Here is a 14,465-nt window from a genome sequence, read left to right on the forward strand (position 1 = left end):
AGCAGTGACCCAAGCTGTACCTGTGCATCTTTCAGCCATGGCTGGAGCAGGAGCTACAGGGATGTAGGCAGCAGTGTCCTGAGGCTGCACACAGCAGGGGACCATTGGGCTGGGCCAGGAAACCATTCTGTCCTAGAAAACCATTCTTCTGTCCTAGGCTTCAGGGCCTGTACAGCAAGGGCTGCTGCAAAGGTCTCTGAAATGCCTTCAAGGCCTTTTCCCCATTGTCTTGGCTATTAGCACTGGGCTCCATTTTATGCAAGTTTCTGAAGCTGTCTTGAAGTTTTCCACTGAAAATCAGCTATTCTTTTTGACCATTTGGCCAGGCTGCAAATTTTTTAAACTTTTAAGCTCTACTTCTCATTTAAATATAAGTTTCTAATTGAGGTCATTTATTTGGTCACACAGAAGACCAGAACACAGACAGGACACCTCTTGAGCTTTGCTGCCAAAAGTTCATTCTGCCAGATACACCCGAAACCATCACCCTCAAGTTCAAAGTTTCACAGATCTCCAGGTTAGGGGCATCATGCAGCAACATTCTTTGCTAAGGCAAAACAAATGTAACCTTGGCTCCTGTTTCCAGTAAACTCCTCATTTTCATCTGAGACCTTCTAAGCCTGGCCTTCACTGTCCATCCTTCTGTCACCCTTTTAATTATACCTATTTAACAAGTCTCTACAATGGTCCAAGCTTTCCCTCATCTTCCTGTCTTCTTCCAAGTCCTCCAAATTCTCCAAACTCTCCAACCTCTGGCCATTACACAATTCTCAACCTGCTTCTACATTTTCAGCTCTCTTTGTTGCAGCCTGTCAGTGTGGTAAAAGAAGAAAAGTCCATTTACAGGGGGAAAATTCATGCAGGCTACAGATATTTGCATGAAAAGAAGCTGAGTGCTGATTACCAAGACAAGAAGGAAAAGACCTTGAAGGCATTTCATAGCTCCACTTCAGAGCACTAATTTTCTGTAAGATTGTAAAGAAAAGATGTTGAATTGCCTCATGGTTCTGCAGGCTTTAAAGGAATCATAGAGGCTCCTGCTCCTGGGAGGAATCAGGAAGCCTCCCAATCATACCAGAAGACCAAGCAGCAATGGGATATTTTATATGGCAGAAGTAGGAGCAAGACAGAGAGAGGAGATGCTTCCACATTGTTATACAATGAGAACTCATTAGAACTCAGTATCACAAGGTCAGCATCAAGAAGATACTGCTTAACCCTTGGTGAAAAATCTACCCCTTACCACCCCCCCCCACCCCCTACTGTTTCCAGGCAGAAGCCTGTTGCAGAGGCAGAGCCTCTTGGAAAACCTTATGAGGGCAGTGCAGAAGGACAATATGGGCTTGGAGCCCCCATGCAGGAGGCCACCATCCTCCAGACATCAGATTCATAGACCCACCAACACCTCACATTTTTAGTGTGGAAAAGCTACAGTCACTCAAGACCAGACCAGCCCATGAAAGCAGCCATGGGGCTAAACCCTATAAAGCCACAGGTGCACTGCCCTAGTAGAGGTTTTCCATAAGCCTCTGCCTCTGCAGGAGGCTATTCCCCCTTCCTACTACCCACCACCCTCCCACCACCCTACTGCCAGCCTACACCTCCCAACCCTACACACTTGTTTTTCCTTCCACTCCCACCAACCTCCCATTTATGATTCAATCACCTCCCACCAGGCCCCACCTCCAACATTCAGGAACACAATTCCCCATGAGTTTTTGTAGGTAAACACAGCCAAACCATATTATTCTGACCCTGAGGCCCCCTAATCTCACATTCTTCTCACAGAGCAAAATACAAACGTGCCTTTTGAAAAGTTTCCAAAAGTCTTAACTCATTCCAGCAGTAACTCAAATGTAATAAGTTCAAGTTTCTTCTAGGACAACACTGCAGTCCCTTCTGCCTACGAGTCCCTGAAGGGAAATGGGAGTTCTTTTCTTTCAAGTTACTTTCAAGTTACAATGATGGGTAAGCTTTCTCAATCCAAAGGGAAGATTTTCCCAGAAAAATAACACAATTGGGACACAAGCCCAATGCAAGTCCAAAAGCCAGCAGGAGAGTATTCATTTATCATGAGAACTCACTATCACACAGAGAGCATTAAGGAGATAGTGTTTAACCATTTGTGAAGGATCTGCCCCGTCTCCATGTTTCATGACCACCCCCACCATGAACCCCCATTTTTCTCACACCCACACTTCCAACCCCCGCTGTCCACCATGAATGAATCACCTTCCGCCAAGCCCCAGCTTTAACATTCCCCATTACAATTATGCATGAGTTTTGGTAGGGGTACAGAGCCAAATCATATTATTCTGCCCTTGGCCCCCCAAATCTCATGTCCTTCTCACACTGCAAGATACAATGATGCCTTCTCAACAGTCCCCCAAAGTCTTAACTCATTCCAGCATTTACTCAAATGTCCAAAGCCCAAAGTCTCATCTGAGACAAGGCTACAGTCCCTTCTATCCCCGAGCCTCTGAAATACAAGCCAAGTTAACTACTTCCAAGGTACAATGCTTGTACAGGCATTGGGTAAGCATTCTCAGCCAAAAAGAATAAATTTGCCAGAAAGAAGCGCAAAACACAGATGGGACTTACAGATTCCATGCAAGTCAAAAACCTAGCAGGCCAGTCATTCTATCCTACAGCTCCAAATAATCTTTTCTGAAACTACATCTCACATCCAGAGCACAGGGTGGTGAGATGGCTGGGCTCCCAAGGCTTTGGACAGCTCAGCACCTGTGGCATGGCAGGGTCTTTCTCCAAAGCTGCCCTCAATGGCTGGGCTGCTGTTGAGTGCCAATAGCTTTTCAACACTAAGGGTGCAAACTGTTGGTGGGTCTATGAATCTGGGGTCTGGAAAATGTTGCCTCCCTGTATGGGGGCTCCAACCCTATATGCTTGTTCTGCAATGCCCGAGTAGAGGTTTACCATGAGGCTCTACCTGTTGGAAAAGCTTCTGTGTGGACACCCAGGATTTTCCATACATGCTCTGAAGTCTAAAGAAAGGCTCCGAAGCCTCTAGTCTTGTGCTCTGTGCACCTGCTGGCTTAACACTATGTGGAAGCCACCAAGGCTTGGAGCTTGCAACCCTGAAGCAGTGACCCAAGCTGTACCTGTGCATCTTTCAGCCATGGCTGGAGCTGGAGTTGAAGGTGTAGGGGTGCAGGCAGCAGTGTCCTGAGGCTGCACATAGCAGTGCGGCCATAGGGCTGACCCAGAGAAAACATTCTTTTTTCCTAAGCCCCAGGGCCAGTGACAACAAGAGCTGCTACAAAGGTCTTTGAAATGCCTTCAAGGCCTTTTTTCCCATTGTCTTGAATTATTAGCACGGGGCTCCCTTTTTATGCAAATATCTGAAGGCTTCTGGAATGTTTCCCCCGAAATTCAGCTTTTCTTTTTGACCACTTTGCCAGGTTGCAAATTTTCCAAAGGATTAAGCTCTACTTCTCATTTAAATATAAGTTTCAACTTAGGGTCATTTCTTTGGTCACATGTAATACCACAGGCTGTTCAATGTAGGCAGGACAACTTTTGAGCTTTGCTGCTTAGAAGTTCATTCCACCAGATAGACCCTAAATTTCACCCTCAAGTTCAAAGTTTCCCAGATCTCCAGAGCAGGGACACTGTGCAGCCAAATTCTTTGCTAAGGCAAAACAACAAAACTTTGGCCTCTGTTCCCAGTAAGTTCCTCATTTTCATGAGACCTTCTAAGCCTGGCCTTCACCGTTCATCCTTCTGTCAGCTTTTTAATCACAACTAACAAGTCATTACAATGGTCCAAACTTTCCCTCATCTTCCTGTCTTCTTCCAAGCTCTCCAAACACTCTAACCTCTGGCCATTACTGAATTCTGAACCTGCTTCTACATTTTTAGCTATCTTTGTCGCAGCCTGGTAATGTGGTAAATGAAGAAAAGTCCATTATCAGGGGAAAATTTCAAGAAGGCTTCAGATATTAGCATAAAAGAAGCCCAGTGCTAACAGCCAAAAGATTGGGGAAAAGGCCTTGAAGGCATTTCATAGCTTCACTTCACAGCATTGATTTTCTTAATGTACATAAAGAAAAGAGGTTGAATTGACTCACAGTTCTGGAGGCTGTAAGGAAAGCACAGTGGTTTCTGCTTTTAGGAGAACTCAGGAAGCCTCCCATTTATACCAGAAGGCCAAGTGGCAATGAAATGTTTCATATTCCAGGAGTAGAAGCAAGACAGAGAGAGGAAAGAGGTGCTACATCCTGTTATACAACCAGATCTCACGAGAACTCAGTATCAGGAGATGAAGATCAAGAAGATGGTTCTTAAACATTGGTGAAGGATCCAACCAATATCCCACATCCACCCCCCACTCTTTCCATGCAGAAGCCTGAGGCAGAGGCAGATCCTCTTGGAAAACCTCTACTAGGGCAGTGCAGAAGGAAAATATGGGCTTGGAGCCCCCATGCAGGATACCACCATCCTCCAGACCCCAGAGTCATAGACCCACCAAAAGCTCCCACCCTCAGTAGGGAAAATCTACAGGCACTCAACACCAGCCCAGCCCATGAGAGCAGCCATGGAGGCTAAAGCCTGCAAAGCCACAAGTGCACTGCCCTAGTGCAGGTTTTCCATGAGCCTCTGCCTCTGTAGCAGGTTACTCCCCCTTCCTACTACCCACCACCCTCACACCACCCTATAGCCAACCTACTCCTCCGACCTTACCCACTTCTTTTTACTTCCAATCCACCCCTCTCAAGTACAGGAATAAATCACCTCCCACCAGGCCACACCTGCAACATTCAGAATTAAATTTCCCATGTGTTTTGGTAGAGACACACAGCCAAACCATATTATTCCAACCCTGATCCCCCAAATATCATATCCTTCTCACCGAGTAAAATACAATCTTGCCTTTTCAAAAGCTGCCAAAAGCCTTAACACATTCCAGCATTAACACAAATGTAAAAGGTTCAACATTTCATCTGAGAAAAGTCTACAGTCCCTTTTGCCTATGAGTCCCTGAATTTAAAAGGGAGTTCTTTTTTTCAGGGTACAATGATGGTACAGGCATTGGGTAAGTTTTCTCAATCCAAAGGGAAGAGATTTGTCAGGAAAGTAACACAAATGGGATCACAGGCCCAGTGCAAGTCCAAAACCAAGCAGGACAGTATCCATTTAATCTTACAGCTCCAGAATCATCACGAGAACTCACCATCATGAGGAAAGCATTAAGGAGACGGTGTTTAACCATTTGTGAGGGATCCTTACCCAATACCCATTTTCACCCCTCACCCCCATCAAAATCCCCCCATCCTCCCCAACCCCCACCTTCCAACACCCACTACTCTCCATGATTAAATCACATTTCACCTGTCCCAGTTTTAACATTTCCAATTACAATTCCACATGAGTTTCTTTAGGAACACACAGCCAAATCTTATTCTGTCCCTGCCTCTCCCAATCTCATGTACTTCTCACTTTGTAAAATACAATGATGCCTTACCTACAGTGCCACAAGCTCTTAACTCATTCCAGCATTTACTCAAATGTCTGAAGCCCAAAGTCTCATCTGAGACAAGGCAGTCTCTTCTGCCCCTGAGCCTCTGAAATACAAATAAGTTAACTACTTCCAAGGTACGATGATTCTCTAGGCATTAAGGGTTCCCAGCCAAAAGGAAGATTTTTGCCTGAGAGAACAAAACACAAATAGGACTTACAAACTCCATGAAAAGTCCGAAACCCAGCAGGCCAGTTATTCAAACCCACAGCCCCAAAGTCATCCCTTTTTTATCTTTGTCCCACATCCAGGGCACAAGGGTGTGAGGGCTGGGCTCCCAAGGCCTTGGGCAGCTCTGCACCTGTGGCTTTGCAGTGTTCAGCCCATGAAGCTGCCTTCATGGGCTGTGCTGGTGTTGAGTGCCTGTAGTTTTTACCCATGGAGGGTACAAAGCTCTTGGTGGGTCCATGAATCTGGGATCTGCATGATGGTGGCCTCCAGTGTGGGGGCCCCAACCCCATATTTTCCTTCTGCACTGCCCTAGTAGAGGTTTCCCATGAGGCTCTGCCTTTTTGGCAGCCTTCTGTCTGGACACCCAGGCACTTTCATACATCTTCCAAAATATATATGGAGGATCTCAAGCCTCTGAACTAGTGGTCTGTGCACCCACTGGCTTAACACTATGTGGAAGCCACCAAGGCTTATAGGTTGCACCTTCTGAAATGGTGTCCCAAGCTGTACCTGTGCAACTTTGAGACAAGGCCAGAGCAGGAGCTGGAGCTGCAGGGATGCAGGCAGCCACATCCTGAGGCTGCACACAGCAGCAGGGCCATGGGGCTGGCCCAGGAAACCACTCTTTTCTCCTAGGTCCCAGGGCCTGTGACAGCAAGGGCTGCTGCAAACATCTCTGAAATGCCTCCAAGGCTTTCTCCCCCCATTGCCTTGGCTATTAGCACTGGCCTTCATTTTATGCAAATTCTTGAAGCCATCATGAATTTTCCCTCTGAAAATCAGCTTTTGTTTTGACCACTTGGCCAGGCTGCAAATGTTCCAAACTTTTGAGCTCTGCTTGTTATTTAAATATAAGTTACAACTTGAGGTCATTTCCTTGGTCACACATAAGGGCACAGGCTGTTTGACACAGACAGGACACATCTTGAGATTTGCTGCCTAGATGTTCATTCCACCAGATACACCCTGAATCATCAACCTCAAGTTTAAAGTTTCACAGATCTCTAGGGCAAGGTCACCCTGCAGCCACGTTCTTTGCTACAGCAAAACAAAAGTAACCTTGGCTCCTGTTCCCAGTAAGTTCCTCATCTTCATCTGAGACCTCATAAGCCTGGCCTTCACTGTCCCTCCTTCTGTCAGCATTTTAATTACAACTATTTAACAAATCTCTACAATGGTCCAAACTTTCCTTCATCTTCCTGTCTTCTTCCAAATCCTCCAAACTCTCCCACCTCTGGCTGTTAGCCACTTGTGAACCTGCTTTTACATTTTCACCTATCTTCATCACAGCCTGGCAATGTAGAAGGAAAAAAAAAAAGTCTATTTTCTGGGGCAAACTTCAAGAAGCCTTCAGATATTTGCATTAAAAAGAAGACCAGTATTAATAGCCAATATGATGGGGAAAAGTCACTGAAGGCATTTCATAGCTTCACTTCGCAGTACTAATTTTCTGTATGATCATAACAAAAAGGAGCTTAATTGGCTCATGGTTCTGTAGTAGGCTGTAAAGAAAGCATAGTAACTTCTGCTTCTGGGAGGAATCAGGAAGCCTCTCAATTATACCAGAAGGACAAGCAGCAATAAAATGTTGCATATGGCTGGAGTAGGAGCAAGACAGAGAGAGGAAAGAGGTGTCACACCCTGTTATACAACCAGATCTCATGAGAACTCACTATCACTAGGTCAGCATCAAGAAGGTGCTTAACCATTGGTGAAGGATCCACCCCCCAACACACCTCTACCCCCTACTGTTTCCAGGCAGAAGCCTGAGGCAGAGAGAGAGCCTCTTGGAAAACCTCTACTAGGGCAGTGCAGAAGGAAAATATGGGCTTGGAGCCCCCATGCAGGATACCACCATCCTCTGGACCCCAGATTCATAGACCCACCAACAGCTCACACCCTCAGTATGGAAAAGCTACAGGTACTAAACAACAGCCCGGCCCATGAGAGCAGCCATGGGGCTAAACCCTGCAAAGCCACAGGTGCACTGTCCTAGTAGAGGTTTTCCATGAGCTTCTGCCTCTGAAGCAGGCTACTCCCCCTTCCTACCACCCCCACCCTCCCACCACCCTATGGCCAGCCTACTCCTCCCCACCCTCCCCACACCTTTCTCCTTACACCTCTGCCCTCCTCCCATCCATGATTAAATCACCTCCCACCAGGCTCCACCTCCAAAATTCAGGATTACACTTCCACATGAGTTTTTCTAGGGAAACACAGCCAAACCATAGTATTCCGAACTTGACCCTTCTGTATCTCATGTCCTTCTCACAGGGTAAGATACAATTATGCCTTTTCAAAAGTTTCCAAAAGCCTTAACTTATTCCACCATTAATTCAAATATAAAAAGTTCAAAGTCTCATCTGAGACAAGGCTAGTCTCTTCTGCATATGAGTCCCTGAAGTTAAAACGGAGTTCTTTTCTTTAAAGGTACAATGATGATACAGGTATTGGGTAAGCTTTCTTAATCCAAAGGGAAGAAATTTCCCAGAAAAATAACACAAATGGGACTAAAGGCCCAATGCACATCCAAAACCCAGCAGAACAGTATTCATTCAATCTCACAGCTACAAAATCATGAAGAGAACTATCAGAAGGACAGCATTAAGGAGATGGTGTTTAACCATTTGTGAAGGATCTGCTCCCCACCCCTGCCTTTCACCCCCACCCCCTCCATAATTCCCCCCAATTCACCCCATTACCCCCATCTTCCAACCTCCACTTTTCACCATGATTAAATCACCTTCCACCCACCCCCACCTTTAACATTTCCCATTACAATTCCACATCAGTGGGACCAGAGCCAAATCATATTATTCTGTTCCTGCCCCCACAAATCCCATGTCTTTCTCACATTGCAAAATACAATGATGCCTCCCCTACAGTCCTCCAAGTCTTAACTCATTCCAGCATTTACTCAAATGTGCAAAGCCCAAAGTTTCATCTGAGACAAGGCTACAGTCCCTTCTGCCCATGAGCCTCTGAATTATAAAGCAAGTTAACTATTTCCAAGGTGCGATGATTGTACAGGCAATGGGTAAACATTCCCAGCCAACAGAAGAAAAATTGCCAGAAACAAAAACAAAACACCGATGGGACTCACAGGATACATGAATGTCCAAAACCCAGCAGGCCAGTCATTCAATCCTACAGCTCCAAAATCATCCTTTTGGAATCCTTGTCCCACATCCAAGGCACAGGGGTGTGAGGGCTGGGCTCCCAAGGCTTTGGATAGATCTCCACCTGTGGGTTTGCAGTGATAAGTCCCCGCAGCTGCCCTCATGGATGGGGCTGGTGTTGAGTGTCTGTATCTTTCCCACGCTGAGGGGGCAAGCTGTTGGTGGGTCTATGAATCTGGGGTTTGAAGGATGGTGCCTCCTTGTGTGAGGGCTTCAACCTGATACGTCCCTTCTTTCCTGCCCTAGTAAAGGTTTCCCATGAGGCTCTGCCTCTTGGAAAGGCTTCTGCCTGGACACCCAGGCTTTTCTGTTCATCCTCTGGAGTCTAGACAGAGGCTCCCAAGCCTCTAGTCTCTTGCTCTGTGCACCTCCTGGCTTAACACTATGTGGAAGCCATCAAGGCTTGGAGCCACCTCTGAAGCAGTGACCCAAGCTGTACCTGTGCATCTTTCAGCCATGGCTGGAGCTGGAGCTGCAGGGATGCAGGCAGTGGTGTCCTGAAGATGCACACAGCAGCCAGGCCATGGAGCTGGCCCAGGAAACCATTCTCTCCTCATCCCCAGGGCCTGTGACAGCAAGGGCTGCTGAAAAGGTCGCTGAAATGCCTTCAAGGCCTTTTCCCCATTGTCTTGGCTGTTTGCACTGGGCTCCTTTTTATGCAAATACTCTAAGTGTTCTTGAATTTTCCCCCTGAAAATCAGCTTTTCTTTTTGACCACTTGGCTAGGCTGCAAATTTTTCAAATTTTTGAGCTCCACTTCTCATTTAAATAGAAGTTGCAACTTGAGGTCATTTCTTAGGTCACATATAAGAACACAGGCTGTTGGACGTAGAGAGGACACCTCTTGAGCTATGCTGCCTAGATGTTCATTTCACCAGATACATCCTAAATCATCACCCCCATGTTCACAGTTTCAGAGATCTCCAGGGCTAAGGCCAATCAAATGTAACCTTGGCTCCTGTTCACAGGACATTCCTTATTTTCATCTGAGACCTTTTAAGTCTGGCCTTTGCTGTCCATCTTTGTGTCAGACTTCTGATCACAAGTATTTAACAATTATTTTCAGTGGTCCAAACTTTTCCTCATCTTGCTGTCTTCTAAGGGTTCCCAACTCTCCCGACCTCTTTCTCTTGTACCCACTTCTGAACCTGCTTCTACATTCTCAGATATCTTTGTCACAGCCTGGTAGTGTGGTAAAAGAAGAAAAGTCCATTTTCAGGGGGAAGATTCACAAAGGCTTCAGATATCTTCATGAAAAGAAGCTGAGTGCTTGTTGCCAAGACAATGTGGAAAAGGCTCTGAAGGCATTTCATAGCTCCACTTCACAGCACTAATTTTGTGTATAATCATAAAGAAAAGAGGTGTAATTGGCTCACGGTTCTGCAGGCTGTAAAGGAAGCATAGTGGCTTCTGTTTCTGGGAGGACTCAGGAAGCCTCCCAATCATACCAGAAGGCCAAGGGGCAAGAAGATGCTTCATATGGCAGGAGTAGGAGCAAGACTGAGAGAGGAAAGAGGTGCCACACGCTGTTACACAACCAGATCTCATGAGAACTCACTATCACAAGGTCAGCATCAAGAAGATGGGGCTTAACCACTGGTGAAGGATCTGCCCCCCCAACACCCACCTCCACTTCCCACTGTTTCCAGGCAGAAGCCTGCTGCAGAGGCAGAGCCAGATTCATAGACTGACCAACAGCTTGCACCCTCACTGTGGAAAAGATACAGGCACTCAACACTAGCCCAGTCCATGAGAGCAGCTGCGGGGGCTAAAACTTGCAAAGCCACAGGTGCACTGCCCTAGTAGAGGTTGTCTATGAGGCTGTGCCTCTGCAGCAGGCGACTCCCCACTCCCACTACATCCCACCCTTCCAGCACCCTACAGCCAGCCTACTCCTCCCCACCCTGCCCACCTCTTTTTCCTTCCACCCCACCCACCTCCCATCCATGATTAAATCACTCCCTCCAGGCCCTCATCTTTTTGTCATTTTCCAATCCCTCCAAACCCTCCCGATCTTTGTTTGTTACCCACTTCTGAACTTCTATTTTTTCAGGTATCTCTATAGCAGGTTGGCTATGTAGTAATAACACAAAACCCGATTTAAGGGGGAACATTCAAGAAGACTTCAGAAATTTGCATATAAAGAAGCCCTGTGCTAATGGCCAAGACAAAGGGAAAAAGGCCTTGAAGACATTTCACAGCTCCTCTCTGCAGTTCTAATTTTCTGTATTATCCTAAATAAAAGAGGTTTCATTGATTCAGGGTTCTGCAGGCTGTGAAGGAAGCACAGTGTCTTTTGTTTCTGGGAGAAGTCAGGGAGCCTCCTAATTACACCAGACGGCCAAGGGACAATGAGATGTCTCCTATGGCAGGAGTAGGAGGAAGACAGAATGAGGAAAGAGGTTCCACAGCCTGTTAAACAACCAGATCACATGAAAACTCACTCACTCTCAGGAGGACAGCATCAAGGGGATGGTGCTTTTTCATTTGTGAAAGATCTACCTGCACCATTTTATGACTAAATCTTTTTCCACCTAGGCCCCACCTCTAATATTAGGGAGTATAATTCCACATGGGTTTTGATAGGGATATAGAGACAAACCATATTGTTCTGTCCCTGACCCCATGAATCTCTTGTCCTTCTCACATTGCAAAATACAATCATGCCTTGCCAGCATGAGTCTTAACTCATTTCAGCATTAACTCAAAGTTACAAAGTCCAAAGTCTCATCTGAGTCAAGGCTATAGCCTCTTTTGCGTATAAGCCTCTGAAATAAAATGCAAGATCACTGCTTCTAAGGTACAATGATGGTACAGGCATTGTGTAAGCTTTCGGTATCCAAAAGGAAGACATTTTCCAGAAAGCTTCTTATTTCTATCTGAGACCTCCTGAGCCTAGCCTTCACTGTCCTTGTTTCTGTCAGGATTTTTGTCACAACCACTTAACCAGTCTCTAAGATGGTCCAAACATTTTCTTATCTATCTGTCTTCTTTTGAGCCTTCCAAACTCTTCCAACCTCTGTCCATTACCTAGTTCCAAAGCTGCTTCCACATTTTCAGGTATCTTTATAGTAATGCTTCAGTCCTCATTTGCCATTTTCTGTATGATTCATTTTGAAAAAGAGGTTTAATTGGCTCATGGTTCTGCAGGGTGGACAGGAAGCACAGGGCTTCTGCTTCTGGGAGGCCTCAGAAATCTTTCAATCTTTGTGCAAGGTGAAGAAAGAGTGAGTTGTCTTACATGGCAAGAGGAAAACATGCAGAGTAGGGAGGTGACATAGAGTTTTCAATGACCAGGTCTCATGAGAAGTCACTCATGATTGTGAGGACAGTAGCAAGGGGATGGTGCTAAACCATTCATGAGAAATTTGCCTTCAGGATTCAATCACCTTAGACCAGGATCCACCTTCAACATTAGGAAATATAATTCAACATGAGATTTGGTGGGGACACATATTCAAATTGCATCATCAATCTTTGAATATAAAGACATCCACAGCAGGCTTTACCCAGCCAGCTTCTTTGAGACTCTTCACAGGGTTTGAGGCCTACAGCATATACACTAAAATATTCATACTTCAAAAAGCAATAAAGTAAGTGGTATCATTCTTCCAAAAGTTACAATGGTAGTGTAGGAATTCATAGCACGGTTTAGGTCATGTTTGCTACTCTTTCTACTCTATCACCATATTAACTGTTTCCTACACAATTCTATATTCAGCTGAGTTTCAATTGAGAACAAAATCATCCTTGTACTACCACCAATAGCTGGCACTAGCTCTTTGCTAGTGTTATTATTCTGCTGTAGAAAGTATCCTTGAACTGGAAACAGTCCACAATCAAGTATCTAGTCATTCAACACTATCAATTCCTGGGTGACTTTTTGAAAAAATATTATCTCTTGTTGCAAGAAATCCTGCATCTGTGAGTCCATGTTTCTCACTCGAATTGGATGGAAGTGGTGAATTTCAGCCACAGTGTCCAAAGAAATCCTGTTCCTGTGATTCTGATGTCATCAGCCTCTGCACCTCTGTCTTCCCTTCTGCCACATGTTGCCTGCTCTCCATGACTTTGGTTAGAGCTTCCTAGTGTATGTGGATGATGTCCGGGATGTTGGCCTGGTGTCCCTGAGACAGCACTAACAGGTCCATGACTCGGTCCCGTTCCTGGCTGGGCTGATTGGCAGAGAACTCACCGACAGTGTTGAAGGCATCTCTGGTGAAGTGATGGCCTGGTCCAGCTGCAAGACCTGGCTGAGGATGAAGAACTGGCCACCTTCTGATGCACTTTCTTAAAGCCCATCACCATCATCTGCTTGCATGTCAACTCATTGGCTGAGAAGTTGAGCTGAGTGCCCTGTTGTCCATCTTCTTGGTGAAGCACTCGAAGCTATCAGTCTTGTTCTCCCACTCCTAAAGGTTGAGGGCCACCTTGGGGGTGTGCTCAGGGTCAGAAAGAAGCTGGAATTCACCACCTCATCCTTCTCAGCCTTCCTCTTGCCCTGTCTCCTGGCTATCTCTTCGGTGCTGGTGTGGCACATCAGGAAGTGATGGAAGATGTGGCACTGTGCCTGCACCCAGAAGCTGGCCATGTGGTTCACCCACCAGATTGGGCCCTTTCTGCACTTGAACATACAGTCCTTCTCAAGACGGCCTGTGGTCTGCCTCTTGGCACCCAAGAAGCCCACAGTGCTGTAGGAGCCCTGATGCACGGACTGGAGCCCCAAAGGCAGCGCACACCCTGCTCTTGAGCCTGCTGCTCATTTCCTTTATGTGGCTCCACTTGCAGCACAGTTGTTGCACTGAGGCCTGTGCATGCCAGGCAAGGCCAAGCTGGCTCAAAGAGCAACCAGCCACCTCTGCAAGAGTGTGCCAGGAGCAGGTGGACTAGCCACCAACCTCACTCACTGCCAGTCAGGGTAAATCAGTTATTCTGCCCTGGAGGTAGGGCCCTAGTGCCATCTGCTTTTCCTCAGGCCTCCGCTCCATCAGCCGTCAGGTGGCAGCCCCTCAGGCTGTGGGAACCTGGCCACCCCTGCTTCCTTGAGTGAGTGAGGTTGGTGGCTGGTCCACCTGCTCCAGGCACACCCTTGCAGAGGTGGTTGGTTGCTCTTTGAGCCAGCTTGGCCTTGCCTGGCATGTACAGGTCCTGGGTACTGACACGGTACTCTGAGTGAGCTTGTCCTGTGTTTGGCCAAATTCTAACTCTGGCCAGGGCCACAGAAGGCTGGGTCCTCTGGGTGGTAATCCTGACTGCTGCTGGGGGGCCCATAGTGCCCCTCCCCTCCCAGGGCCCAGGATGAGGCCTGACTGGGCCAGGACCCTTTAAGTATGGATCTTTGTTCCCCAGCAGGGGGCCTCTGTCCCACAGGTTGGATGAGAAGATGCTGCTGGTTGCCAGGGTTGTTCGGATGCCACGTTCACCCTTTCCTCCAGGGACATCAAAGTTTCCAGCTTCCCCTTTAAGAATGACTTCCCAAGGCCCAGGTGCCATCTGGGGCTGCAGGGCAGCTGGCTGCATGCTGCCCTGGCTTCTTCCATGTTGTGCTGGTCACTACCCACCAAGGGGGGTCAGATGCA

General features: G+C 46.8%; 1 protein-coding gene across 7 annotated transcripts in view; it reads right to left on the minus strand.

Moving 5' to 3' along the window:
- The window catches only part of LOC134759791 (cytochrome P450 4F6-like), a 53,733-nt gene extending 40,085 nt beyond the window's left edge, over positions 1-13,648 (minus strand). For 2 of the 7 annotated variants that reach the window (XR_010136564.1, XR_010136563.1), the window contains exon 1: positions 11,917-13,648. Coding sequence is in view for 1 of the 7 variants with exons in the window: in XM_063714324.1 (XP_063570394.1) it covers positions 8,811-8,990 (180 nt within the window). In the remaining 6 variants the exon portion in view is untranslated. Of the gene's footprint in view, positions 1-8,810; positions 10,065-11,916 lie in introns of those variants that run through there. The other 5 variants (XR_010136565.1, XR_010136560.1, XR_010136561.1 and 2 more) reach the window with 5 other exon arrangements.
- Positions 13,649-14,465: the final 817 nt, after the last annotated feature.

Source organism: Pongo abelii, chromosome 13 (genome assembly GCF_028885655.2).
Source record: "Pongo abelii isolate AG06213 chromosome 13, NHGRI_mPonAbe1-v2.0_pri, whole genome shotgun sequence".
Classification (NCBI taxonomy): domain Eukaryota; kingdom Metazoa; phylum Chordata; class Mammalia; order Primates; family Hominidae; genus Pongo; species Pongo abelii.